Source organism: Colius striatus, chromosome 1, assembly GCF_028858725.1.
Source record: "Colius striatus isolate bColStr4 chromosome 1, bColStr4.1.hap1, whole genome shotgun sequence".
NCBI classification, from domain to species: domain Eukaryota; kingdom Metazoa; phylum Chordata; class Aves; order Coliiformes; family Coliidae; genus Colius; species Colius striatus.
Window position 1 is genome coordinate 146,323,212 of NC_084759.1, and position 27,774 is coordinate 146,350,985.

General features: G+C 43.9%; 3 protein-coding genes across 6 annotated transcripts in view; 2 read left to right on the forward strand and 1 right to left on the reverse strand.

The window, feature by feature from the left end:
• The window catches only part of BRAF (B-Raf proto-oncogene, serine/threonine kinase), an 85,147-nt gene extending 69,991 nt beyond the window's left edge, over positions 1–15,156 (forward strand). For 2 of the 3 annotated variants that reach the window (XM_062010906.1, XM_062010925.1), the window contains 2 exons: positions 374–527; positions 10,434–15,156. In XM_062010906.1, coding sequence (XP_061866890.1) covers positions 374–527; positions 10,434–10,492 — 213 coding nt within the window. In that variant the 3' untranslated portion in view covers positions 10,493–15,156. Of the gene's footprint in view, positions 1–373; positions 528–7,288 lie in introns of all 3 variants that reach the window. The other variant, XM_062010915.1, reaches the window with a different exon arrangement.
• A 701-nt stretch (positions 15,157–15,857) lies between these two features.
• Positions 15,858–17,401, reverse strand: NDUFB2 (NADH:ubiquinone oxidoreductase subunit B2). Of its 2 annotated transcripts, none has more exons than XM_061988898.1 (4): positions 17,184–17,401; positions 16,792–16,927; positions 16,616–16,711; positions 15,858–15,938 (listed from the first exon to the last, which is right to left on the reverse strand). In XM_061988898.1, exons 1-3 carry the CDS (start codon positions 17,384–17,386, stop codon positions 16,637–16,639), a joined length of 414 nt encoding a protein of 137 aa, XP_061844882.1. In that variant the 5' UTR covers positions 17,387–17,401; the 3' UTR covers positions 15,858–15,938; positions 16,616–16,636. The 2 variants fall into 2 exon arrangements, with proteins under 2 accessions (XP_061844882.1, XP_061844883.1); XM_061988899.1 differs by lacking the exon at positions 17,184–17,401 and adding an exon at positions 17,016–17,127.
• A 203-nt stretch (positions 17,402–17,604) lies between these two features.
• On the forward strand, positions 17,605–27,773 carry LOC133624703 (uncharacterized). Its single transcript, XM_061988900.1, has 9 exons — positions 17,605–17,761; positions 18,993–19,051; positions 20,215–20,306; positions 20,487–20,658; positions 21,775–22,003; positions 23,033–23,583; positions 24,398–24,539; positions 25,720–25,955; positions 27,529–27,773. The coding sequence occupies exons 1-9, from the start codon at positions 17,644–17,646 to the stop codon at positions 27,694–27,696; spliced, it is 1,767 nt and encodes a 588-aa protein (XP_061844884.1). The 5' UTR covers positions 17,605–17,643; the 3' UTR covers positions 27,697–27,773.
• The last annotated feature ends 1 nt before the right edge of the window (position 27,774 follows it).

Below are 27,774 nucleotides of genomic sequence, written 5' to 3' on the forward strand. Positions count from 1 at the left end.
GGATTCTAAAACCTTGGGGGAGGACCTTTTTTTCTTTTGAGTATCTCCAAAGCCGTTTTCAAAAAATAAGGAGCTCCCTCTGCTGGTTTTATGTGAAAAGGTATGAAGCAAACTGCTGCCGAGGCTGTGGTTGTTTGCAGCATTGGTAGGTATAGAGACTAGTGCATAAACAAGGAGGCAGATAAAAGGCAGCTTTGGTCGAGCTTACAGAGGGAAATCACTGTGCCCTTTTTAAAGGGGAAAATGAGACTGTTTCTTCCAAAAGTGTTCTTTTCAGCTTTTTGAGGATATAAACATCAGAGTGCAATGCAGTAATCTATTTTTAAAAAAATTAAATTTAGTGTATAAATCTCTTTTTTTCTACTTGTTTTAGATTCTTGCCTCCATTGAGCTTCTGGCCCGGTCATTGCCAAAAATTCACCGCAGTGCATCTGAGCCCTCACTAAACCGAGCTGGCTTCCAGACAGAGGATTTTAGTCTATATGCTTGTGCTTCTCCAAAAACACCCATCCAAGCAGGGGGATACGGTGGGTTTCCAGTACACTGAAAAGAAATGTCAGAGCGTGTGCCTGTGTGTCTATGTGCTGGTGTGTTCCTGGGAGAGCAAACACATGTGTACGTTCTCAGTTCCCGCCAGCTGTGGTTTTAAGGTTTACTGAGAGAGTGAAGACTTACCTCCTCACACTGGGCATTGAATGTCCCGAGCACAAAGTCTGTGTTGGTAAAGGAACGCCCTGGGAACAGCTGGCACAAGAAGAATTGTAAGGTCACATAAGAGAAATGGGAAAAGTCACTCTTAAGGTCATTGGGTGTATTTTTTGCTTGCCTGTGTCATTTTTGCCTAGTTTCTTGATTGGAATTAGTTACTCAGGAGTGTACTTGATTTTAATCTATTCAAGCTATTGTGGTTGGTTGGGTTTTTTTTAAATTCAATGGAGGTCATGATATTTGAGCTTTAGATTCCTCAGTAATATTACTCACATGTGGGCGACAACTGGAAAAATAATCTTAGCTTCAGGGCTGAACACAGTCAAAACTTCACATGATCAGCAGAAGTGAGCAGATACAACATAGAATCCAACAAAAAACGACTTCAGTGACATGTGACTTTTGTTTTTAAAGTTGAACTCTAAGATAGTGTTGTTTAGAGAACATCTTTTCCTGCAGAGGAGTGGTGGCATGGGATTATTATACTTTTAATTTTTGCATAAATATTCTGACCTGGTCTAGTTTAGACAATCTCAAAAATTTCTTCTACCATGCAACGTAGAAGAAATTATTAATCTCCTTCTGCTCAAATGAAAGAGTATTACTGATAATGGCGCCTGTATCCTTCAATTAGTGTAGATTCCAAAATGTAAAAGGAATTTAAATCTCGAGCATAACCAAATACTTTAAGAGAAAAAGGCTGTTAACACCCCTAATAGGAAAAGAGGATTTGGAGAAGCAGTTGTTTTCATGGAAATCAGTATTACATTATGAATTCTGTTAAGATGAAAGATTTGAATTACTTTAATATTGCTAAGAATGCCAACAAACGTGCTTCTGTTCAATGACAAATTGTTTGTTTTACTTTTATATAAAAGCTGCTCGTTTGACTAGAAGTTAGACTAGATATCTATGAGAAAGCTAGACACCATAACCGAGATCCTGTCAGCTCACTTAAAAGCTATTTTTCTCTGGAGCATTTCTTTGGAACACGCAAGTCAGAGTAGTGATTCAGGTTTTATCAGTCTTTATTGTCAGGTATGAAAACAATGATGTTGTTAGCTATGTTCTTGCATCTTTTGAAATTACTTAAGGGGTTTTGTTTATTTTTAAGTCCCAGGCTATTAATTTTCACAGATTATTCTGCATCGGAAACAAGCTATTGCTGCTCTTGTAGGGACTTGAAGGGCCAGGAGTTTTTGTAATGGCTTTGGATTTACATACTTAGTAGTCTGGATGTTGCTAGCAATAGGTTTTTTAAATAGATCAGGAAGTCAAGAAAGGTTTTCTTTTCTGCTGTCTGGCAACTGAGCCTTTTAAAACAGAAGGCAGAGTTAGAGAGCTTGAAGAAGTGTAGGCAACTTTTACATTTTCTGGCCAGATTCTAATGATCTTTTCTGTTTGTGCTGTTGGAACAGTTTGGGAACTGATTTTTCTCATTTTGTTAGTCAAGAGAATTCAGTTGTTAAAAAAGGACAAAAGTTGTTACTGTTTTAGAAAATCTGTTTCACATTGTTCTGGTAGCTTCACTTCACTTTGTCAGGCTTATCTTAAAAAGGTTTTTCCCTCCCTCTTGCTCATTAATTATTTTTTTTATTCTATACAGTGAGGAGCAATGCTTTCCTAAGCTTTGGGGTATAATGTTCAGTACAGGCTACAACACCCATCTCAGTAAGTGCCAGAGGATACTACTGGGTCACCTGCAGAACCTAGAAATGTGGCATTCCACACAGGAAAGGCTTAAGAAGACAGGGGTTTATGGAGAGTGCAGAACCATCATCACCACCCTGCCCAGGCTTACTCTTCTTCAGATCTGTCACAGATCAGTTCAAATAGGTTACTCCTTGGAGCAGTGCTATCCTCCCTGTTGTTGAGATTGTTCTTCTGTGCTACAGGAACTACAGTTAGAGGGGAAGAAATGCTGCCATACTTAGACACGTTTGACCCTGTTTCCTGCTGTATGGTCAGTGCAACAGACTTCTCCCTGTGTCACCCACTCCTGCACATCAAGCACGGTTTGGGATCCGTGGCCATCATGTGATCTTAGCATCTCACTAAACGTTTTATGAAGCCTAAAAGGAGGCTGGGTTTTGTGTATCATTAACTTTATCTGACATTAAGGCACTTAGAGGTTTCATTTCTGTAGTTTGTAATAGCTGTTTCAATGAGATTTGGGAACATGCAAAGTATAAAGAGGCCTAAATACCCCTTTGGATTTGAGTCTATGTTGTCAAAGATGCAGTTCAGCTATATTGTTTGGAAAGAGATACCTATTGGTCCTGTAGGCAGGTCTGTAGGATCCCAAGATTTTCTGAAGGGGCAATTTATAGTCTGTGAGATTCTTTTTTTCTTTATTTCCCTGCATCTCAGTATAGAAACAGAATCTGCCTTGGAACCATGTAGAAGGACCACATCCTCTTAAATGCTGCTGTGTATTCTCCTGAGGATGCTAATTATCCATATCAGTGTATATTCCAAATGTTTATTTATCCAGTGGATAGTATCTATGCTAGTAGATCAGCAAAAGATTCAACAAAAAACTGCCTCTTTGACATGCCTTTTTCCATGTCTGTGAGTGTAATCCAAGCAAGCTGTTGGAATTTGTTTCCCTCTTTACTTCATAGACAAGGCTGGCATGGGCCTGGAAAGGAACCATTCCATCTCCTTATAGCTCTTCTGAGAAACGTGGCATCTGCCCAAGGATAAAGAGTACAGTTAAGATGTTGTGTATATACCTTATATACCTTACTAACCTCATGAATCCAAGTAACTTAGCAACTTGTGAGAGCAGAGTTTGGTAACTGCATCTTAAATCCTTCCAGGAATCGAGGGCAGCAGGTTGACTCGGAAGATACATTGTTTAGGGCACAGGATGAAGGAACTTGATCATTTTTTAGTACAGATTTTTTTGAAAGCATGCATTTAAAAGAGTTTGCACTTGTTTTACATGTGACAAATGTGAAAAGGCTGTAGCAACTAAATCAAAAGGGCTCTGTAAGAAGTGTAGAATTTTGAATGCTATTCATCCTTTGGAAAGGAATTTCTTTGTTCAAAGCTAGTATCTGAAGTTCTGCTTGGAGCAGATGTCTGAATCACAATGAATAAAAATGTCAGTTGTTTTTCTCATGTCCTAAATCACTAAGTACATGGTTTCATAGCTTCACAGTAAGCAGATTTCATTTAATGCAGTCATGGCCCAACTTCTTCCCCTTCATTGGCAGATGTTCTCCAATTACACAAATCCATTCCACACAATTGAGTGGGTTCTCCCCTCTGTCAACAGAGCAGCTCTCCAAAAACTGGTTAAAAAACTCTGCTTGCCCACCAGCCTGAGCTCTAGTGTTTGCAAGGTCTGCCCCTTGAACCATCTTGCCAAAGGGCCAGATAGTGCCAGTGTGACACAACAGGTAGGTCATCGCTCTGCAGCTCAGGTCAGGAGGGAGAGTGGGACTGCAGAAGTCCCAGTTTAGACTAGCATTGGCCATTAGAATCAGGGTAGTCCTGTTCCTGCAAGACAGGGCATACTTATAGAATCATAGAATGGTAGGGGTTGGAAGGGACCTTAAGAGATCATCTAGTCCAACCCGCCTGCCAAAGCAGGTCCACCTAGATCAGGTCGCATAGGAACGCATCCAGGTGGGTCATGAAGACCTCCAAGGAAGGAGACTCCACAACCCCTCTGGGCAGCCTGTGCCAGGGCTCCCTCACCTGAACAGTGAAATAGTTTTTTCTTATATTTGAGTGGAACTTTTTGTGTTCCAGCTTCATCCCATTACCCCTTGTCCTTTTGCTATCTACAATAGAAAAAAGGGATGTCCCAACCTCCTGACACTCACCCTTTAGATATTTATAAATGTTGATAAGATCTCCCCTCAATCTCCTCTTCTCCAGACTAAACAGCCCCAGTTCCCGCAGCCTTTCCTCATATGAAAGATGTTCCAGTCCCCTGATCATCTTGGAAATCATACTTGATATGATCTTGGGATCACACTTGGTCATGTTCTTAAAGCCGTCTTTGTTTTGTCCATTCATTGTGCTCAGGCAAGATATTCCTATCTACCAGAAAACTCGGAATTCACAGTTCAGCTTACTTCCCTTGTCTGTCTCAGGACAAGGTTGCCTGTGTTCTCTCTCCTTCTCCTACAGATGGGTTCTTTTTCAAAAGATAAACAAACTACCTACAGGTATTTTACATCTTCAGAATAGAAAGGGTGACAAAAATGTTTAAGCTACTCTTCGGAAAGTCCTGTCGACACCTGGCAAGATGGAAGATTGCTGTAGGTGGATAGTGTGTAATCATCCACATTCCTCATCTAGGGAAAGCTGTTACTGGTAACTGCATTTTATACATGTTCAATCAACACAATCCCATTATTAGATGAACACATTACCTATTTTGGTCTCCTGCTGATTAGAGATGGGATTAGCACCTGAATTCTGAACGGGGAGATTGAGCATTAGCTTCTCAGAGAACATGCCTTTGCTAAAGTTTTATTTAAATGGCAGACAAGTCTGAAAATCACCTTTTTTATAGCTACCATTCTATCTGAAATGCTTCTTGGCTTCTGATCCTACTTTTCTGTTGCCCTTTCCCAACTAATGGTTCATCTTTTATCTTCCGAAATCCCTGTATGACTATTAAAAGCTGAATTATTACCAGAAGTGGGCATAAGGACAAGATGAGTAATGAGGGAGCAATCTCTTGTTTATAAATTGATCTTTAATCAGCAGTTTAGGAAGGAAGACTGAAAAATAAATTAAGCAGAGCATGTTTTGAGAGTGTAGCTAAGCATGAATGTCATTCTTAAAAATTAACCTCACAGGCAATACCTGATGACTTTTTTGTCCCTCTCTTAAAAGAAAAAATAACTACAAAAATTGAGGTGTTTCTAGAAGATACTGTGAAGGGAGTTGAGAGATGAGTGAAATGTGTTGGGGAAAAACAAGAAAAAATATCCAGTATTTAAGTATTTTAGAGCAAGGGTTTTATATGTTGGTAGAATTAGTAAAATAGACAATTAGGTCCCTCATGAAGTTTTTATTCTTTTGTTACTATAACTTAAACCTATCAACACAGCCTATCAGAACACATAGAACTTCAGGTTTGTTTGTCACAGCAACCTGTGCCAGCTGCCCTTACTTTAGACCTCGAGTGTATTCCCTTCTGATTTCTTACAGCATACAGAGCCCTCTCTCTGCTTTCTTCCCCTTCCTTTAGATCACCTGTTCCTACCAAGACCTGTAGATGCCTCCTCTTTCCCCTCCTCATGCAAATTGCTAATCCTTCTTCTTGGGTCTCTTCTTTATAGAGCAAGACATTCCATGGAATTAATGCCATCTAGCCTAAAATTTTGTGTGCGGGGACAATTCTAATATTGTTTCCAATGTTCAGAATAAGAATCTTAAGAAAAAGACAACAAAACACTTGCTCTTGAAAGGACAGAAAGACAGCTAGATAGGAGGCAGCTGTTGGGATCTAATTGTATTCAACACGCTTCTGTTGAACAGAACAAAGTGTCTCTGAGGTCTGTTTGTCACTCCATTATTGGGAGAGCTCTGAGAAGTGCTGTCAAGAAAGGGGCATGAACTAACCCAAAATCCACGTGAAACCCAAGACAGGGATTTTATATATATGCTATTTTTTCTCTTGCTCCTACATCTTTTTGGTTAAGCATGGTTGGACCCCTTCCCTAAAAATCCTATAGCATACAATTTCTTTTTGGGTGACAGGGAAATTTTTTGGCTAAGGTGTAAGATTAAGAGGATGAGTATCTTAGATTCAGCTTCTTTTCAGTGTTCTGACAAACTTCTTAAGACTTTGGGCAGCAGTTTTACTCTGAGCCATAGTTTCATTATCTCTGCAGTGGGACTAATAGTCTATCTCACTGCATGCTGACTCTACATCGACTGTGTAGAATGTGACGAGATCGTTGCATGTGAAAGCACTGCAGAGTCTGAAGGAAGCATGAGGTTGTTTTATTTGTTGTGCTCCTTGTTATCTGGCCTGGGGGTGAGTAGACAGTCCCACCATTCTTCTTTTTCTCCCAGTAGGTTGCTATGTTGGCCTCTAAACCAGATACTAGAGCATTCCTTAATACTGGTTTCATACTCAAGCACTTTACTGTATATAGTTTTTAAAGGTTAAGGGGTGTCTCAAGTGGTTCTTCGTTATTAGACCAGTTTTATGCCAGAATAGAAATCAGTTTGCAGCCTGATGCATTTTTTGCAGTCGTTACTTTTCTGGAAGGTATATGTGCAATAAGCAGTTTGAAGTGAAGTTAAACTGACACATTTTATTTTCAAATGCATGATGAATTAATCTTTGCTTGAACTTTCAGACCTCTGTCTTGGGAAAAATTGGTACAACTTGCTTTCAAGAAATTCTTTTTTTGGTAAAATATTCTGGGTCTGTATTCAGTGTTCTCTCACTATGTGTTCTTTTGTGCTTTAATTTTAACAGTTTGCATTTTTTAACATCTTTTATGTTCAACCTAATGTTCAACTAGTCTGGAGAAAATCTCTGACCACCTAGTAACTCAAATCACCTTTTTAAAACCAAGCTCTTGTCCTCCCTCTACAGGAGAATTTGCAGCGTTCAAGTAGCCACAGCACCATGGCAGCACCCACTCTGTTATTTAAGTCTTGTGTTCCTACAGTTTCTTAACATCAAAACTCTGTTCTGCTCTGCAAAACCTAAAGTAATTTAGAAAAGATACCCATAAGCTTAAAAGTGGAGCAGAATGGAACTGCCAGTCCAACACAATGGGAAAAAGTACCTTTTTGGGAACCAGAATCCTCTGCTGCCAGTGTTTCTCCTTCAACACAAACCAGCGTGTGCATTCGGAGACCCGCAGTGGCTGCCTGTGCCGTTGGCATCATTCCCAGGAGAGAGGAGAGGGCGCTCGTGGTTTGACTGTGGTGCTCGGGCTTGAGGGGATGGAACTGCTGCTGCAACTTAGGAGACTTGCTTTGGATGGTCTGCCGGTCGGCTTTCTCCCTCTAACAACGTACCATCAGAGGCTGAAAAATCTGATGAGTGCTAATTTCAAAGAATCATCCTCCATTCTGATCCTTTTTTTTTTCCCCCCCTGGTGTACTCACTGATTTATGGACAACGCAGTATCCCCTTTTCGCTGTATTACAACATCAAACACCTCAATCTGTCTATATTAGTGGGGTTTGTTCCAGCAAAATTAAAAGCGTGGCATGACGGGAGCGGGGAAGGTGTCACTCTAAAGGTGAAGAGGTTAATCTGAAGGAAAAGGGGATGCTGCTGCACCTTTTTTCAGATTTACTTTATCACTTCTTCAAAAAAACAAGCAACAACCACCGACCTTAACCCTCTTCCTTTTCCAGTATTTTCTTGGTATGTGCATATACAACATCTTTTAGAAGGATCAGGTAGATCCTTCTTTTGTTGGTCCAGCAACAAACTGAAGTTTTTAAAAGAAAAATGTAGCGAGATTGTCCTCTCTTTTTTTTTCCTTTTGTATCATGTGATACAATATATTTATCAAAGATGCTACCACAGCATCTGAAGTCTGTAGAATTCCTGATACAGACTGTGAGCGGTGTATGTACCTACTTTAAAAGTTTTATTTTAAATGAAGGTGCAGGTTAATGCCAGGTACCTTACCAATATGTAATGTTTTCATAAGCGGGGAAAAAAGTTCTCAGGTTGAATTGAATACAAATACAAAACCCCTTAGAATTAGACATTCCAAAAATTATGTTTTGGTACTTTCAAGAGCTTTTTTTAGAGGATTTTTATCCGGCTAACTAAACGTCCTCTGATAAGTGTGTGTGTAAATGTGGAGCATCTTGTCCTAATGGCAAGTTGTTAGATCGAAACAAAACGGTACTTGCTGGATCCACACTGACTACTTCTCCTCTCATTGCTTTCATCCCTGTCATCTCTTCCCCTTTCCGTTCGTCTTTCCCTTTTGTACACTTTGCAAACTAGGATGAAGGTGGCGGTATCTCCATGAGAGTGCTTTGTTTTCCTGTCCTCCTGGTTTTCAAATGGTTGGTAGCTTTTTGTCAAGTTACCCAGTCAGGGAAAAAAACAAACCCAACTCATCAAGTTCTGCACATCGTTTACCTCTAGTGGAATATCTTGTGATGTGATCTGTTTGCAGAGTTCTCTGGTATGTGGTTATTACGTGTAAATTATTTGTACAGAGGCAAGTCAGACCACATGAGAAAGAAATTCAAACTCAGACAGAAGTTTTCAGAATTTGATTCGTTATCTACCCTGGACCACTCCAGGTGAGGCAGGAGAACCAATCCACCCCCCACCCCAGCCTGGAGGTTCTTGCTGGGGGGAGGCGGAGGGTGTTAAACGAAATCATGACAAATATATGAAGGAGTTAAATGTGTGTGAATGTGGTGTCCGTGCTAAACGTGCATGTATTGGGTGAGGAAGCTGTCCCTCCCTCTCTAGCAGAGTTGGACTGTTGTGTCTGCAGAAGGTTGCTCCCGGGAAAAGGGAGAAATGCACGTGGGTAGTGGAACATGCTTTTGAAACCCTGGAGTTCTGCAGCATTGCTGGTAGTCTGTTAGATTTGTCAGTAAATATTTACTGGGGTTATAGGGACCGGACTAATCTGAAGTGGGAATTATAACTGAAATACTGTGTATTCATATTAATTCCACAAACATTAGCAAGACAGCAATAGTGAATGACTTAATAGTCACTACAAGAATGAAGTGATTCATGTTGGTACATGAATAGAATTGATTTTGTGTACAGGATGCATTTTAAAAACAAAACAAAAACAACAAAAAAAAAAAAAGAGAAAGCACAATGTTTTTCTTGTCTGCTGTGGGTCTTCAGATGCTGTAAGAAATTTTTTTCCTTATTGAGATTGGCAGGAATTCAAATAGTAGCAATAGCCACTTTTCCAGTGTGGAGTAGCTAACTGGGGAGAGGTGGTGTACAGCCAGGTGTAATGGGAGTACTCCCTGGTGATCATGGAGAGGTGGAAGGAGCCAGAGGCTACCAAGGTCAGCAGGCAACTTGAGAGCATTTACAGATACAGACTCGCAGAGGGTGGAGCAGTCACTGCTTCATCCTCCTTCCACCCCAGGAATCGCTCCAGCCCCTGCGTGGGCTGCAGCTGAGCTCCTGCATGTTGGGCATACTGGAAATTAATGTTCTCTTGAAAGAAACTGTTATTGGAGCAAGTATGTACAGGTGGTTCAACAGTCATTTGTTTCACAAAGCTTGTTAAAAGCCCTTCCACAAGGTCATGCTAGCGGAAGATTATCTGCTAAAATATAACTGTTAGGAATGTCACTCGCTCTTTGCTTAAAATGAACTTATTTTTGTGAAGATTCATTACCCATTAGACTACAACATGCTTCTTGAGCCCATAGGAAAAGCACAAAGAAAATTGCTATCGTTGTCCATGCAAAGCACTTTATAAGTAACACATGATCTGTGGGTTGTTTTTATTATTGGGGTTTGTTTGTAGTTTGGTTTTGGTTTTGTTTTGTTTTTTTTCCCTGAGGAATGTGCAAGTTGTTTGGCTGCTGTTTAGAGAAGTCCTTTCAGGATGCACTTCTACTGGTTTTCACATTTGTTTGTTTCCCTCCAGATATCTGTAGTAACGTGTGTTTGTTCTTTAAGAGGTCCCACTTAATACTCATGCAAAACTTTTGGAAGAAATTTGGTTTGTAAATAATTGGAGTTATTATCTCTTTTTTTTTATCTTTTCCTTCAGGAGTTTTTCTGGATGTCTTGCATGCCATCAGAACCAGTCTTAAAGGTGTAGATGTTTAGCGAATGAGGAGATAAGTGTAGACAAGATCTGCCCTGTATAGCAGTGGGATGAAGGAAGTAAACTGAAATGACCAGTACATTCATGTCTGTTACACTGAACTTCTCAAGCTTCTCTGTGGTGTCCCAAGCACATGCCATAGTATGGAAATGTTAGTACATGTTTTGGGTTCACGTACTGGGACAAACATCTCGATGGTCTTATTGCTTTCAGCTCTGAAGTTATGTGGCAATTATTTGCAAAACTACCAGTATCCAATCCCAGCTATTCATGTCCTTACTAACCATGCATATACCTTCCCCTCCACTTTTCCTTTTCCATGGCTAGAAGAGGAATGTTAGTCATTGCATCCTCCCTGTCAGTACGTGGCTGTTTCCTGTGGCTGATTTGCTGCGAACTGGAACACTGTAGTGGAGCTTAAACCAAGCAGTATGAGTACAGAGGCCTGGTTAGTTTGAAAGTCATCTCTCCATTAATTAAGTCTGATATGGCCTCACATACAATTAGCCCAGTCAGTTCTTTTTTTGCTAAATTTGTCCAGGTCTTTAAATCAATCCACTTCTGCTTTTTATGCTTTCCTAAAATCACCTTTTCTTGTACTTGAATGCTGTAGCAGCTGATAGTGATGCAGAATGTTTGAGGCCAAATACTGCCATCTTATCATGGCCTCTCGACATCACTTGGATCAGCACATGCTCATCAGAAGCAGAATTTGGCCTTCATGACATGAGTGAAATGCTGACTGTTGATAAATACCATGTCTTTCCATAAATGCCCAAGTTGGAAAAAATACACTGAAGATCAGGCATAAATAGGTTTGCTTTTGTTTGCCTAGTGATGTAAATGCATCCAGCATTTTACAGCACATTTGGGGAAGCCAGATCCCCAGAAACCTTACAGGCAAGCACAAGCTTAAGTTTTGATGGCTGGAGGGGCTAAATTTAGGGATGAAGCACATAGACATTTCACACATGTGCAGCCTATAGATTTCATTCCCTCCTTGACTGTGAGTGCAGCATGTGTAGCACAAACTATTCATAGTACTGTAGACAATGTTGTCTTCTGTCTGTTGGAAAAAGCATCACCAGTAGCAGGATGCATCAGGCAAAGCTTCCAGGTACAGCCAAGCTGAGTTCTGAAGGAGGTGTGTGAGGAGATTGTTACAGCGTCACTTGGAAGGCACTGAGTGTTCTGGTCTTCTGTTACACATCTTACACAGAAGTGTATGAAATGAACTTTCTGTTGCCTGCAGCCTTGTCAATGTGCATTTGCGCTTTCTGTGTGTTTTAACCTGCATTTTGAGTCTCTTTCTTCATCGCTTCATTATTTCTTACCTGGGAAATAAAACTATCAGAAGAGCACAGCTAAGCCTTTAAAACTTTTTCTTGACATTTAAGCTTCAAGGATGCCAAACACAGAAGCTACTGAGGCAGCACCATGGGAGCAGTAAATATGAAACTGTGGAAGGAGGAAACTTTAAAACAACAGAATACAGAGCACACCAAGAGCAAATTCTAGCGCATCTCTCCTCTTCAGCAAAGGGAGCTACCAAGACCCTCCGGTGAACAGTTTACATAGGGATCCCTCAAGAGTCTTTGCAGTTTGCCAAATGATCATGTGCCTTCACAACCTTAAAAAAGTACAACAGAATGTAAACCAGGTGCTTCATAACTAGAGCAGTGGCTTTGGTTTACTTCTGGTGCAGTAGTTTTGTATATAGCTGTTACTATAAATAGTTTATGGTTGGGAAACTTCTGTAAAGGAACAAGAAGGGCAGAGAGCGTTCCCATGATCGTTTCAAAGCTAGGAACTGAAGGATGCCTAATTCAGTTACAGAAAACCCGCTGCTTGAAATCTGCTCTGTCAAAAGTTGAGGGAGGTTCATTGAATGTAAAAATAAATGAGCCCTCCTCCACCTCCAAAGACACACAAAGATCTTGTTAAAGAGAGGTAGTAGAAAGCTCCAAAGAGGCCCAAAGCTACACTGTCATGGCATCTTGGAATGAGGTGGTAGATGACAAATGAGCACTAGATGAGGATAAATGGATGGCTAGTACTCGTGTAATCCAAGTCCACATACATCAGACCATACGATTCATTCCCCGGCCTGGAAAGTGCAGTTAATTTTGTTTCCTGGAACACAAGCAGGTTTCCTCAGCTCTTCCTGGGGCCTCTTGCAGTTCCTCCCCAGCGATCGCATCCCGTTACTGCACAGTGACCGTGGGAGGTGGTCAGGGTCTCCTCAGCTGAGGGACAACCACTGTGCTGGAATTTGTTCTGTTCAAATTTCAAACCAGTTACGTAGACTTCTGCCAGTACCTACGTACCAGTGTCATATTTAACCTCCTTGTCCATCAAGGAGACATTAATGGGTTTGGGTATTGGTGCTTTTTCAGATATTTTCCTTTTTTCTTTGGGGCAAGACTTTGGGCAAAACTGTAAATTACAAAGTTATGTCTAAATGCACAGTTCATATGAAACATCAGACCAGTTTTAATCGGTTTTGTTCCTTTTAGAAAGCAAAGTGGAAAAAAAAACCATTTTACTAATGTACCAGAAACTATTGGGAATCCTTCTACCTACTCCAAATTCTGCACTGAAAGTACATGTGAGAAGATGATATTTCATCTTTTTTTTATCTTTTTACACCAAAATCACAAAGAAACAATTTCCCTAAGAGAAGGGAGCTGATGGAAGCATTTAGAAACTTCTAAACTACCCTAAGCATTGGCTTCATAGCATCACAGCAGCAGTGTGTTCAGCTCATCCAGCCTCCGAGAGAGCCAACAGTGGCCTGTCTGGTCATTTTGTCTAGTTTGTTGTTTGCAGCAGCTGTGCTTTAGAATAAGCTTTGGTGTGACATTTACTTTTGAGCAAGTAAGCCACAAAAAGATAGCTAGGGGTTGGGTTTGGGGGTTTTTTGGTTTGTTTGGGTTTGGGAAAGGGTTGGGTTTTGTTTTGGTGTCATTCTGTGTTGCATTTGTGTATTCTCACCCTAGTTGGATGCAACATTAGGAGAAGAAATGAAACCCACCAGCTGGGCATGGATGTTGGTGTCTAGGGGGCAAAATGGACCAAACGTGGGTGTTGGGTTATTTTGGGATGGTGGGGGGTCCTGAGGGCATAATTTAAATTAACTCTGTCTAAAATAAAATGTAAGTGCAATAAATGTGCTTTTTTTATTCAAAGCTGTGAACCTTTAGGGAAAAAAATCACAAAAAAAGACTAAAAGAAATGCACATCATTCCTTCATGAGCCTCATGTCCTACCTGCCTCCCGTTCCTCCCCCTTCTTCACACTTCTCCTAACAGTGGCCAGCTTACATGTGTTGGCAACCCAAATTACCGTTGCTTTCCTTCCGATCTCCTTTGTTGGGATTGGGGAAAAAAGTCCTGGCCCCTACCTCTTGCCACCCTTGAAATCCCTTTGGGATGCAGTGCTGCCCCATGCTGCTAGAGCAGGGCCCACTACTATGGGGGAGCAGGAGCAGGAGCTCAGCCTGACAATGCTTGCAGTCACCACTTCAGGGTAGCCCTGGCAATTGGGGAAGGTAATTAATTGGCTGTCAGCTGCCTCCTTGGCTCCTTTCCCCCTTTGGCAAAACCCCCATGCAGGCTGGCCGCTGTTGCCTTCTGGGACCCTGCCTTGTTTGGAAGGAGCAGGTGTAGGTGTTTTGTCATCTGTTGTGTGTGACTTGCACTGTCTCCCTTCCTTACTTGAGCTGCTTTCCCTGAGTGAGGAGAGGTGCCCAGGAGAGGCATAACGCCCATGTTTCCTTACCAAGCACCAGAAGGTGTAACACGCAGCAGTTGGGACCTACAGGGGACCAAGAGAGGACTGGCTTGTTTAAAGCTTATAGATACACACATCTATAGCCTTTAAACTCGCTTATGTTTAGGTATAGTCAAGACAATGGCATTACCTCATAATACAAAGGCTTGTTTATGAGAGGCAAGGTATCTAAGTAAGGAGAGGAAAGGGAAATTTATATACAGACTTGGTTTCTTTTTGTTTGTTTGTTCTTTAGTGCAATGAAATGTGTGTCCCACTCATTTAAACTGTGCTAACACATTCCTTCAGCTGTATTTTTTTTGTTTGACCACCAGAGGTTTGTGAGGGGCTTATGACTGCAAAGTAGAAGGTCCAGTCTGGTTACTTAAATAAAAACCAACAACAACAAACAAACACCAATTGTGTTAGTAGATTTCCATAGTTGCTTTTTAAAAAAAAAATCTACAATGGAGTAAATTTTTTTGAAACTTCTATTTATTTTCTAATTCACAACAAAACGTTTCTTTTCGGTTTCCTGTTACATAGGTCATGGCAAACTCCCCTTCTTTCCTTCTCGAGTTTCCCCTGTAATTGCCAATACAACTTATTTTTTCTTGTTTGTTCCTTCCCCCTTTACTTTTGTTGTCCCTTCATTTGTACTTTGGAGTTTTTCTCATGTAAATTTGTACAATGGGAAATATTGTCCAGTTTGGTTAGAGAGCATGGAGACTTAAAAGATATTAAAATTTGATAGCTGAATTCAGATTGAAGAAAACTATTTCTGTGTAAAGTTATTTAAAGAACTCTGTATTATATAAAAGGCAAAAAGTTCTATGTACTTGATGTGAATATGAGAATACTGCTATAATAAAGATTGACTGCATGGAAAAGTCTGAAGGAAACCGTTTGTCATGGAACTCACAATTTCTCCTCTCCATGAAGTTACAGAGGTGCAACTAAGTTAAGGGGAGTGAAAACTTTGATGTTGCTTTAGCATGTAATGTTGGATGTCAAAAAAGAAGGGGAACCCCACCCCCCCCCCCCCCCCCCCCGCACCACAAAAAACCCCCAAGGGCTGCCTGAAGTGAGCCCTGGACTGCTTGTAGCCCTAAGGCACGTTTACCTTTGCTAGACGATTTCGCTTCACAAGGATGGCTGTGGACTTCAGTAATAGCCAAGGGCCATTCTCTTTCTCCCTGGGGAAAGCTTGGCACCAGTTGGTCTGGGTTCTCTTCAGGATACCTTCCCCTCCTTCTGTGGCAACTGTGATTCAAACAGTTATCTGGTGACAAAATTTCACCAGGATGTCTCTAAGACAGCATCTCTGCACTTCCACCACAGACAAGTTTTATTTCCCCACCCCTTAGCAGTTAAGTGGCAGAGCTTTAATGACAGGATTTTTTCCGCTCATGGAAATTTTAAATCAACTCCCTTAACATGGATGTATCACCTTATTTCTTGGGGGCAACATGTTATATATCAAGCAAACATTACAGAAGCTCACATGGATTCAAGTACTCTCCACTTCTAAAGCTGTAGTGTTTGTTCTCCAGAAATGCTACAGCACTCAAAACCAAAGTACAGTTTAGCTTGGAGTTTGGTTACAGTTCACTTTTATTGAAGTAAGGACCGGGGAGCCAAAGCTTTCGTTCCAGGGGCCTCTTTAGTTCCAGCGACCTGCAAGTAACAGAAAAGAATCCTGAGAACATTTTCACCCATCCTTTTCCCACCACTGGGAAGGTCCTTGACAGTGCCCATGCTGCTTTCAGCACTAGGTGAAGCTATTAGTTTGACAGCCATCATGTGACACAGCTGCTTAAGAGAGAGGACAATTAAAGAATCAGAAACAAGCAGTAGCCTCACACTTTAAGGGGACAACTGCACCAATCTCCCCCTAGAAACAGAGGGAGCATGTCCTCGAGGTCAGGTAATGCTGGGTCTACAGCACAGCATAAACAAAATCTTTTGGAATTGGTAGCACTTAAGCTCCAAATCATTAAAAATGAAGTTGTTACACTGCAAGCTGATATTGACAAAACTAAACTACAGGTATTTGAGCATTCAGGTACCCAAGGAAAGAGTGTATGTGAAGGCAATAACCAGTGCAAACAAGCATCTGCATTTGTGTACAGCTGAGATTGGGCACATTTACTCTAGAAGTGCACAAATAGCAGCTGAAGTTAGGGTACTTCGACCAGTACCAAGAGCAGATTGGTAAGCAGAGCCAGGCACGATGCCCTGGCACCGCATCACAACCAGGAACTGTGAAGCAAATGTGAAGCCCCGCTCAGGCTGTGCGCGGGCCGGTGCCCGCGTCTGGGCTTGCTTGATGCGCTCAGGGGCAGGAGCTGTACCGGCGTGCTGGAGGAACCCGTCTACTCCTCGTCGTCCGGAGGGATCCCGAGCTCTTCGTCCGTCCAGGCCGCAGGGTCGGGGTAGGGAAAGTGACCCTGGGAGAGAGACACGATCAGCTCCCGGCCAAGACCCGGCCCCGCTGCCCAGCGCCCCGCCACCGCCGCGCCAGCCTCACCAACACCATGTCCGAGCTGTGCCAGAAGTGCCAAAAGATCCAGAACCACATGAAGCCGCTGAGGAGCTCGCTCCGGATCACCTGCGCCCGCGTCACCTCAGGAAACTGCCGGTACCGCGCTGCCCCGCTGCCCGCACTGCAACAGATGCACCGTTACGGCTGCCGCCGCCTCACTCCCGGCCCCTGGCCGGCCCCGGCCCGGCCCGCCCTGCTGCCCCACTCACTGCCGCAGCCCCGCTGCGCCGCTCCCGGCCCGCAGCAGCCGCCCGGCCGCCCTCCCCAGCGAGGCCAGCATGATGGCAGCCGCGCCGGGCCCCGCGCCCGCAATGTCACCCTTCGCACCTCCCAACAACGCCCGCCGCGATTGGCCCGCCGCGCCCCACGGCGCCTACCAACTCCACTTGCGGAGGGGAGTGGGCGGCAGCGAGGCAGAACGCCGCGCCCCCCCGGCGTCCCCGCTTCTTCCTCTCCCTGGCAATTGGGAGCGGCCGGACGGCACCAACGCACCGGTGGGGGTGTCCCCCGCGAGTCTGAAAAGTTGGCGGAGGGGAAGGAGGAGGGAGGTGGGTGACGGCCGCAGCCCATCACCGCTCATTTGGGCGCGGGGGAAGGAGGCGGCTCCAGCTGCTCGCCTTTAAGGAAGTGGCTGAAGAAATAACCCGCCTCCCTCTATTCCCCCTCCAGGCCACCCAGGTGGCGCAGCCCACGGCGTCCGGTTGCGTAGCAGCGGGGCAGGCGGGCGATGGCCGCCGTGAGCAGCTCCCGCCGCGGGGCCTTGAGGGAAGGAGGGAGGGAGTTGAGCGAGCGAGCGCCTGGTGCGGAGCCTCCTGCCGCTGCCCGGCGGCCCCTCCGATGCCCGCTTCAATCCGTGAGGCGTTAGGTGGCGAGGAGCGCTCGGGGCGGGCGGCGGCAGCCCTCTCTGTGGGCCGGCACCGCGGCGGGAACACAGGGGCGAGCGCAGAAATACCCGGTAATGAGTAATACCCGGTAATCTCCCGCGTTAGCAAAGCCCCGCACGTGCGAGCGGCTTTTCTTGCTTCTTTCCACCTTATTTAAGCAGCTGCCCAGGCAGGTGTTCCCTCCGTAGTGCCGCGAAGGCAGCAGCCTGGGCTCGATCCCTGCGGATCCTGCGAGCGGCCCATCTGTGATGTGAGGGCCCGGCCTGCCGGTATCTGCTCACTGACATATCCCCAGAGCAAGGCCCGGGGGAAATCTGCCAGCTCCTTGCTGAGAACGCTCAAGAGAGTCGGGGAGCTTCCGGAGAGAGTCCAGCACAAGGCTACCAAGATGGTCGGGGGTCTTTCCTCTTGTGAGGAAAGGCTGTGGCACCTGAGGCTGTTTAAACTGCGTGGGGGCTTCATCGACACTTACAAGTACCTAGAGGGGATGTGTCAAGAGGATAAGGTGACGCTTTTTTCTGTAGTGTCCAGCAACAGGATTAGGAGTAATAGACATAAGCTGGAACGCAAACAGTTCCACTTAAGGAAAAGTGTCTTTCTTGTGAGGGTGAGGGAGCCCTGGCACAGGCTGCCCAGGGAGGCTGTAGAGTCTCCTCTGCAGGTTTTCAAAACCCAACTGGATGTGTTCGTGAGTGACCTGATCTAGGTGAACCTGCTTTAGCAGGGCAGTTGGACTAGGTGATCTCTAGAAGTCCCTTCCAACTGCTACCATTCTACAGTTCTGTGAGTGCACTGTATCCTGTACACTTCAGATGTCTTCAGAGAAATTCAGATGATCATGGAAAAAGTGAGCAAAAAATAATGGAGAAGGTAGCCAGACAATCAGGAGGGTCCTTTCACACAATCAGGCTCCCCACTGCTGTTTCTGAAAAGGTACACCACTAATACAAGATTAGTACATACTAATTAGTTTCTCCTGGATCTTAATTGGATGACATTTTACAAAGCAGAACTGGGAAAGGGTTTCTGTGACCTTCTGGAAGAGTAATCTTGTCTTGCCCGGCAGCTTATGAACAAAGCAGTCTGCAGACAAAGATTTACAGTAAGTTTGGCGTCCTTGTGACAGGCTATACCTGACATTCTGAGCTGACATATCTACCCTTCTCATTGTACATTACTTGTATCTTAATCTCTGCTTGTGAGGAAAGAGCACTTCACATAGCCCCTGAGGAAAAAGCGACATTGCCAACACTTGAAGTCAAACTCAAACGTATCTTGGTCTAGCTCCGTTTACTTTTGCAGGGAAAGACTCACCCTGTGAAGTGATCAGACCAGCACTTGAAAAGAGGTGTTTCTGGCAGGTAAAGATCCAAAAGGAGAGAACAAATGCCTTGCTTTGATTTTACTTTGCCAGGTGACTGTACAGCTTTGCCTACAGCCCGTGCATCCTGGTTCACAGGCTTCTGTGGTGTTTTACTCTTAGAGGAGGTTGAATACTGCATGTAAAATAAATAACAGCATCTTCTAAATCTGCTAGATCCCAAACAGCTGACGTCCTCAGATGAGGCAGCATAGGTTTTGTGTGTCTACCCTGTGAACGTGCTTCTGGTTAAAGGATTTTAAGTTCACTGCTCTTCTGAGTCTTGTAGCAGCCCTAATGCATCTTCAGCAACAGTATTGTGGGCGTTGCAGCAAGCTATTCAACTTAACACAGCTATTAATGCAACATGAGTTTCATTAATATAAGGTTCATAGTTTTGTTGTTGACTCCATCTCCCATCTCCCTTGCATTTTATCCTTCTCCTTTCTTGTAGTCCCTGGCATATTGTTTCCTGTGTCATTGTTCTCAAACATTTCATGTTCTCCGTCCTGCTCAGGCCAGATGGCTCCACTGCTGGCTTTGACCTGCAAAGGCAACTTTGTCTTCCTAGACTCAATCCTCACCTTTTTCATTCTTGCTTGGCTTCAGCTCCTATTGTGGACCTTACAGCTCTTGCTTACTTGAGGTGTTTGGGTAGCTGCCTAAGAAGCAGCACCCAAGCGGAGGCAAGGCATGTGTGGCTCCTGGCTGCTCGCAGGCTACTGTTTGAGATCCTGGGACGTGCAAACTGTGAAGAAGGCAGCAGAGCCGATAGGCCTGTAGTCTTCCTGGGGCTGGGAGAGGCAGCTCCAGAGCCTGCTCTGCTTTCATTCTGCTGCCTGTTTCCGAGATGTGCCTCTTTATTAGAAAGCAATTAACTAAAAGACGTAAGAATCACACACCTAGTGCGTCCTTCACAGGGGAGTACAATGATGATAGGATCTCAGGGGGGGCCAAGGATATCTGCTATAGCTTTGTGGATACATTGTCCTTTGAAGATGTCAGGATTTAAGGAAAGTACCTAGCAGATGAAACACAAGGGGTTTTTATCATACAGTCCCAAACTGGGTTTACAGTGTAGTACCACAAGATGTGATGGTAGAGTTAAAACAAAGACGGGATTTAAATGTTCAAAAAACATCCTTATCTCCTTCCCCCCTCCAGATAAGCTCCATGTCCGTCTCACATGCCCAGTGTTGTCACACAGCTAATAAAGATCCCTGTGGCCCTCTGCTGCCAAGATGTCCAGTAACATAGTAAGTTCAGAACCTATAGATGAGTCACTGGAAATGCAGAGAAGAAAAAAGCTGGGGAACTGAGACAGTTATTGCAGGGTGGGGTGTGTGTCCAATGTGGGTTTAGTTTTTCATTGCAGCAAGCTGCAGAAGTTCTGTTCCTGAAGTTGTCAGTACTTCTCATATTTTTGTTTTCCACAGCCCTCCCATCTGTGTGTGGAACCCAAGTTCCCTTTGCATGCCCTTGATACCCTCAGCCAAAAGGAATTTCATTGATTCATCCCCAGAGGCTTCCAGTGTCGTGAGGGGAGCTCGTGTGTTGGCAAGGAGAGAAGCTGATGGCTATTACTACCTGGGCCACATTGCCCAAGAGGTGAAGGAAGCTATTCCTTGGGAACTGTGCTATATGAGGATCTGTGTGTCTTTTCCCTGTTCTTCCCCTGCCTCTCCAGTCCCATAGCCTTGCTGTGGGGTGGCTCTCCCGTGATACTGTGCACTTCATAACCACTATTGTCTCCCCATGTCCTATTTTCATCTGTATCCCTGAGATGACTGTCTGTTTACTGCGAGGAGTCCAGCAAGCAAAAGCAGCCTGGAAATCTTTAAGAGATTAAGTTGCTGTTCAGAGACAATGAAACAAAACACGTCCCTTATCCCTGTTGCCTGCTTCTGCCCAATCTAGCAGCAAAGTCAATTAGCTAAACAGTGTCATAATCCTCCAAAATGTCTGCCACCAGGGACCACCTTCTCCTTACAGAACTGAGAGCTTTCCTCATTCTCTTCTATCTGTTTCTGGGATTTGTGAGATGATTTTGGATGCCAGACAGAAAACCTCTGCAGGCTTTCTTTAAAAATCCAGTTCACTTCACAGTTCCCAGGTTAGTTAAATAAGTAGTGCTGAACAGCTGAGGGTGGCTGTGAACTCCAGTGTGGGGTGGAGCAGACAGGGATAGCCAAAAGCGGGATTGACGCGAGCTGGAGCAGGAGCCAACAGCGTTACTTGTTTAAGTGCACTCTGAGATCCACAGAGAAAGAAGGCTGAGGCTTTGACAGTAGATCTGCCCCACATCCATTGCTGGAGGCTTAAATGAAAGCATTTAAATTTATGACAGTCATGGCACTTCACTGGTTTGTTATCCTTTTCACTACTCTATAACTAATTGCATCAGGGGTGTTTTGGCCACTCTTTTTTTCCCATGGGAGGCTTTCCTGATAAACTTCTCTGTTAGCATGCCGTGTTCTTGCTAAAATCTTAGTCCGAAATGAAAGGAAGAGAAAGGCTCTCAGCCCCTTAAGCCCCCAGCTCTTTAATTACTTTTAAAGTCCAATATGGACACAGTAGAGTAGAAAAACCTGGTCAAAGAGGAAAACTGCATTCCCAGATCACGTTCCGCTTCCTGGGATTTCTGCCACTTCCCTCTTAGCACTTAATGTTTGGCCATTAATTGGACCCAGATGTCTGTCTCACCAGACATCTTTGCTCTTGCAGAGCTCCAGGGAACGCTTTTTAATCGAGTTTGACAAAAGTCACCTTCTGAAAGGCAACAAAGAGTTTCGCACACAGGAAACGCCTCTCTACGACATCCTCCACTACGAAGATGCCAGACAACGGCCTCTTGCTCCAGGAGACAGGGTCTTGGCACCATGGGAGGCTCGAGCTGAGCGGTTTGGCCCGGGCACTGTGCTAAAGGTTATGGAGAACAAGGAGGCACGTTTAGGTACGAGGTGTTGGCTTTCTTTGTAGTGCTAGGCTCACCGCGGTTGCTATCACTATATAGAAAACAGTCTCGACCATGGACTTGCTGCTTGGGTTCTCTTCATCACCTTGGGGTGTTTTGTTGTTGTCACAAAGTAGCCCGTTGTTTTTCAGCACCAGAATTAATGCAGCTCCCAGAATTAGCTTTTGCTCTGTTCTGTGAGTGGAAACTTCCTAAAAAGGGGGCATGGAGAGGGCATGTGGGGCATTGGACAGGGAACTTCTTGAGAGAGTCCAGTGCTGGGCCACCAAGATGATCAAGGGACAGCAGCATCTTCCTTATGAGGAAAGGCTGCAGGAACTGGGACTGTTTAGTCTAGAGAAGAGACTATGGAGGGATCTCATTAATATTCACAAATATCTAAATGATGAGTGTCAGGAGGTTGGGGCATCACTTTTTTCTATTGTATCTAGCAACAGGACAAGGGGTAATGGGATGAAGCTGGAACACAAAAAGTTCCATTTAAACATCAGAAAAAACTATTTCACTGTTCAGGTGAGGGAGCCCTGGCACAGGCTGCCCAGGGAGGGTGTGGAGTCTCCTTCCCTGGAGGCTTTCAAATCCTGCCTGGACACGTTTCTGTGTGACCTGATCTAGGTGAACCTGCTTTGGCAGAGGGGGTGGACTAGATGATCTCTTAAGGTCCCTTCCAACCCATACCATCCTATGATTCTATTATCTTCACCCCACAAGGAGAAAAATGTTTCTGGCCTGTTAGTCTAGTCATCTGTTAGTCTAGTTTCCAGCTTTTGTAGGGTAAATTCCTGGCTTGTGGTGACAAGTGAGGATGTTGCTGTCTGCTGCCTCATCAGGGGAAGTTCAGAATAAGGTCAAGTTTTAAATCTATAAAATCATGGAAGGTGTTATGAAATTGTCTGAAACACAAGCTGTTGCTTTTTATTTCCTGCTTTCTAAGAGATAAATCACCCAGGTTAACATGCTCGTAATATATTCTTTGCCTTTTAAAAACTTCTTTTGTAATATGCATAGCACACAAGACAAGGGGAGTCCTTGTGAATTTCTGGAACGGGCAGACTAAGGAGGTGTCTTCTGACCAAGCTCTGCGGATTCCTCTGCCTTTAAGCGAACGCATTATCCTAGAGCTGCAGATGCCTTTAGCAGCCAGGCAGATGGTGGTAGAGTCAAGCTTGGATTATCCATACGTCGTGACGCCTGGTTACAGAGCCTCAGGCCATTTCAGACTGGGTCACTCAAACCTCCATCTGTATTTGCCTCAGCTGTGTGCTAAGTGCAGCTGCAAGTGTAGTTCCCATCCTGATTGCTGCCTGGCAGCCTGGGGGCCCACAGGGCTTAAAGGTTGCAAAGGGCAGCAGGAAGATCCTTTCGTCTCAGGAACAAGCACAAATAAAGATGAGCTCAGTGAGAAAATAGAACAACAACTATCTGAAGTGAGGATTTCATCTTCAGAAAGCGTTTCGTCGGAGGAAAAGGAAGATGAGAGATTGGAGACAGAATGTGTTCCCAAAGATGTTTGGTCTTGTGTAGAAGAGGAGGATGATAAGGTTATAGAACCTAAGAAGGTAAAAAGTGTTTCACTCTCTCTCTCCTCTTAATATGTTGTTTTGTATTTGTATAATAACTGCTCTGTTACCTCAGGCTTTCTGCCCTTGGTACCAAAAAAATAACTAGAGGTTTTAGGCCTGGCCCTTATTTATGCCTGCTAAAGAATGGAGAGGTTTTGCACTGCACTGTTTGCTCTGCAGACTCCTGGAACCTCTTCCACAGATCCTGAATAGGAGAAGTGTTGCATAGCCCACTTTCTGTACATCCTGCCTCTGTGTGAAGACAGGAAAAACTGCCAGAGGACTTTACACCAGATAAGGGTTATAGTAAGTGGTGTTGTTAGGATTGTTTATACCAAAGCAACCCTTGGCGTAATTAAGACATTTCTCCACCCATAGCAAGAGGCATCACTTCTCCTAGTTGAAGACCAAAAGAGATTGTTGTGATCCTCTGTAGCTGATTTGGTACTTGTGAACAGGGCACCAGATGAGGATCAGTAAGGAGGATGTTAATGTGCACCAGTTCCTACCAAGCTTTTCTCCATTGCTCTGGAAGGCTTAGAATCGTGATTTCTGGCATGTGCCAGAAACATCACTGTCCTTCAGACAGAGCTCCTCTGGCTTGATCTCTCTTGTACCAGTTTGGACCCTTCCAGGCAGAAGTACTGCCTGTCTTTAGGTCATTTGAAGAGGTAGAGAAACCCACAAAGTGATCAGAAATTACTTAAGAGTTGCTTCCTTAGTAAAGAACTCTCCTTGAGGATGTGTTCATGAAACTAATGCACTCTTCTTATCAGGTCTGGATTATGACTATATTTCTTGATATTTCTAGGGTCCTCAGAGGGAGATGACTCATGCTGTGTTCGATGCTGCTGTCAACACAGACAGCTGGTTAATGGAGACAGTCCACAATGAAGAAGCAGACAGAAAGCAGCAGGATGCTGAAATGGAAGCTGGTGTTAAACACAAACATGGTATTGCAATTGCAGGTGTTTTATCCAGATGTAAGATTTGCCATACCATATCAGAGCAGCAGGCCATCCTGTCTAAGATCTGTTGCCATGGTTCTAGACGTTTCAAAAGAAAATGCCAAATGCCATACTCAATAGAGCCACCATAATGTAGTATCATATTAATGGTGGTTTGGTTTGAGAACTTGTTCATCTTCTTCTCAAGGTGAAAGTACCTTCAGATGGGAGTTGTGATTTTTTGGCTTTTACAGCTACTGCATTAGCAACTTTGAGGTTTTCTTAACCTTTTTCAAAATGCTCACTATAAAAATGTATTAGAAAATTTCCTTACTTTAAAAATGAATCTGTAACACTAACTATGACTGCCTGTAGCAAAAGATTTCACCAGGACTGTTCTGCAGAATAGTCTTTTATCTCTGCTGAAAATGATTGCCTTATAATGTCATGGAGTAAACTTTTATTCCCTATCATCCAAAGGGGGCTGAATCGTGATTTTAATCAAATTGTTGCTGTTCTCATTTACACCAGTTTTGTGACAATTGCAGGCAGTTAAGTGAGGACTCTGAAAGCCTAAAGCTTTCTACAACTGTTATTGCTTTGCTCTGTGTCACTTTTGTTAGAGGGAGAGTGGCAAGTCAAACAGGAGTGCACATATCCTCCCAGCTGGTGTTCCAGCATCACGCTGTGCAACCACTGCCACTCAGGCCCATGTTGTCCTCAGCAGAAAGGTGTGAGCAAACTCTACCCATATTCTCAGTTCCCCCAAATCTCTGTTAGCACAGTGTTGCACCCAATCTAATTTCTTCTGTCTCTCAGCTGGATGTATAGCTCAGGCTTTGGACTATCCTTTTTTTATTGTCTCAGAGCATTGGCAGAAGCACTGCTCATGTCTGTCTTTGAAATACCATGTAACCAACTCCTTAGCCTTAGTACAGTCAATGATCTTGTGTTGCCAGGCAAAACGTTTGCTTGACTGAAATGGCAAATTTATTCTTTAAAAGCTGGGACCTGTTTTATGGAGACAAAAAGTGTCCCACTGCCTTAGAGGAAAATATTGGCACTAAGTTATGAAAGTCTTGCTTGAATGTATTTTATATGAGAAGACCTATCTTAAAAAAAAAAAAGCTTTATTTTTATCAGCTGCCTATAACCTCATATATCCCTGCCCTAATTTATTTGAAAGGTCTTTTGGGGTCCAGAGTAGCAGAAGCTCCAATCCAGCATTCCCAAAGGAGCCCTTCCCTGGGAACCAGTGCATTGGTTCCTTTCAGGTGCCAAAGCTTCTTTGCCCAAGTGAAGCGATCTCTCGAGAAAGACAGCCTGACCATCAGATCAGCTCTGCGTGGACAGAGACCACACAGCACCTCCAATGTGCAGGCCACGAGATCCACAAATCTTCTAAAAGACAAAAGCATTACAGTAAGTAGTTGGTCCAAACTAGATTTAGCTATTAGGATCGAGCTATTTGTTTATGCCGCATGAGAATAAACTCTCCTTTGATTGTCTCTCTCAAAGGTTTTTACTACAACAAAAATTAGGCCTGTGCAGAAAAATGGCTATGCATAAATTGAAACAGAAGTTTTCCATTTAGGAATCAGTGCTGTACAGGAACAGGGCACTTCTGGTATTTTTACTTAACACTTTTGATAGAGATGGGGTTTTAATTTTAGTTTAGATAAAATCTTTTCTAAATAAACCTCCCAGCCAGTTCTACTAGATAGCAAAAAAAGTTATTCCTCTTTTACAGATACTGAAAGCAAAAGAGAGGAAGTTTAGGTAGTCAGCTGAACCCCATAGCAGAGAGCGCAGGTCAGGGCTGGGATGGAATGTCAAGTCTCCTAATCCTAAGGCCAGCCCTTTACCTGCTAGATCACACCATTTGTTTACCTCCCGCCTACAAGACACTTTTGATTCTTCCTTTGATCTCTTCCTCTGTATGTCATTAAACACAAGCCATGCACAAGGGACATTCTTTGCAAAGGCTGGCAATATGTAGGAAAACAGAGGTGTTTACTGCCCCAAGGAAGCCACATAGATCAACGAGTGCAGAGAAACCTGTCAAAATGCTTCATGAGACTGGCAGGGACATTATTTGAAGGTCCTGTAGTATTTTCCAGCTTGTGGTATTGGAGATGTCCAGAGGAGAGAACTGGAAGGAGATCAGACCGTCTGCAGAGGAGCAGCTAATGGCAGCAACACGCTAATTGCAGCCGAGTGTAGGAGAAAGGAGAATGCATTTGAGAGAGGAAAGTATTTTGTGGAAACTATTCCAGCCCCAAACAGCTTGAGCAATGTAAACTGGAATGCGTGTCTAAGTTTTGGTGATGTTTCCTTGTGCCTTCCCTCATACGTGGCACTGTAAGCAGTACAAAAGAAATATTGCACTGTGGCTGTGAAAAGAAGCCTTGTAGGTGCTCCTTCATCTCATTACACAGCACAGAGCATCTAAACACTGCCTGGCATTGAAAGAGAGCTACTACTGGAGAAAACACAGACTGCTGGACTGTGAGTAGAGATCTCAGGCAACAGAAAGTGAGGAGTTAGCAGACCTGCACGGAACTCCAAGAAGATTTTGTGCTTGGCCAGAGGGAGGGAGATAATAAAATCTGAGAAGGAATCTATAATATAGTTTGTGCTTGCAACTTCTATTTTCCATCCAGTCCAGAAGCTGACACAACGGTTGGACAGTTTTAAGCACTGGTTGAACACTGGAACAGCCAGAAAAGCACAGGCTGCTGACCTGTGAAAAACTCACAAAACACTGGGATTTTCAGGCATCCCTTTGTTGGTTAAGCTTGATCTTAAGTACAGGTTCTAGCATCATACTCAGTATTTTCATGGATGGGAAGTGACACTATAGTGTTCATGAGCCAGTGTGGCCTTCCAGAGCTCGGAAATGACAGAAGACTAAGCTGGTGTAGTTCTGTAGCTTTACAGTTTGCATTAGAAATGCAAATGAGATTAAGGGTTTGGTTTGGGTTTTTCCTCATAGAAATCAGTCCTTGTTGGGAGACCTCAGGAGAGATGGAAAGAGATGGACTTCAGCAGAACCAAGACTGAGCACAAAAGGTGGCAAGAGGAACAGAGGCAGCTGAAGAGGGAGCAGCAGCAGGAGGCTGACGGCATGAGACGCCAGCTGTGCAGGGACACCCAGAGGTAATCATACTCTGAAGCCAACTGGGTTCTTCAGTACCTGTCAGAAGGTTGGCAGTGTCTCCTCAGTCAGCTTCTGACATGG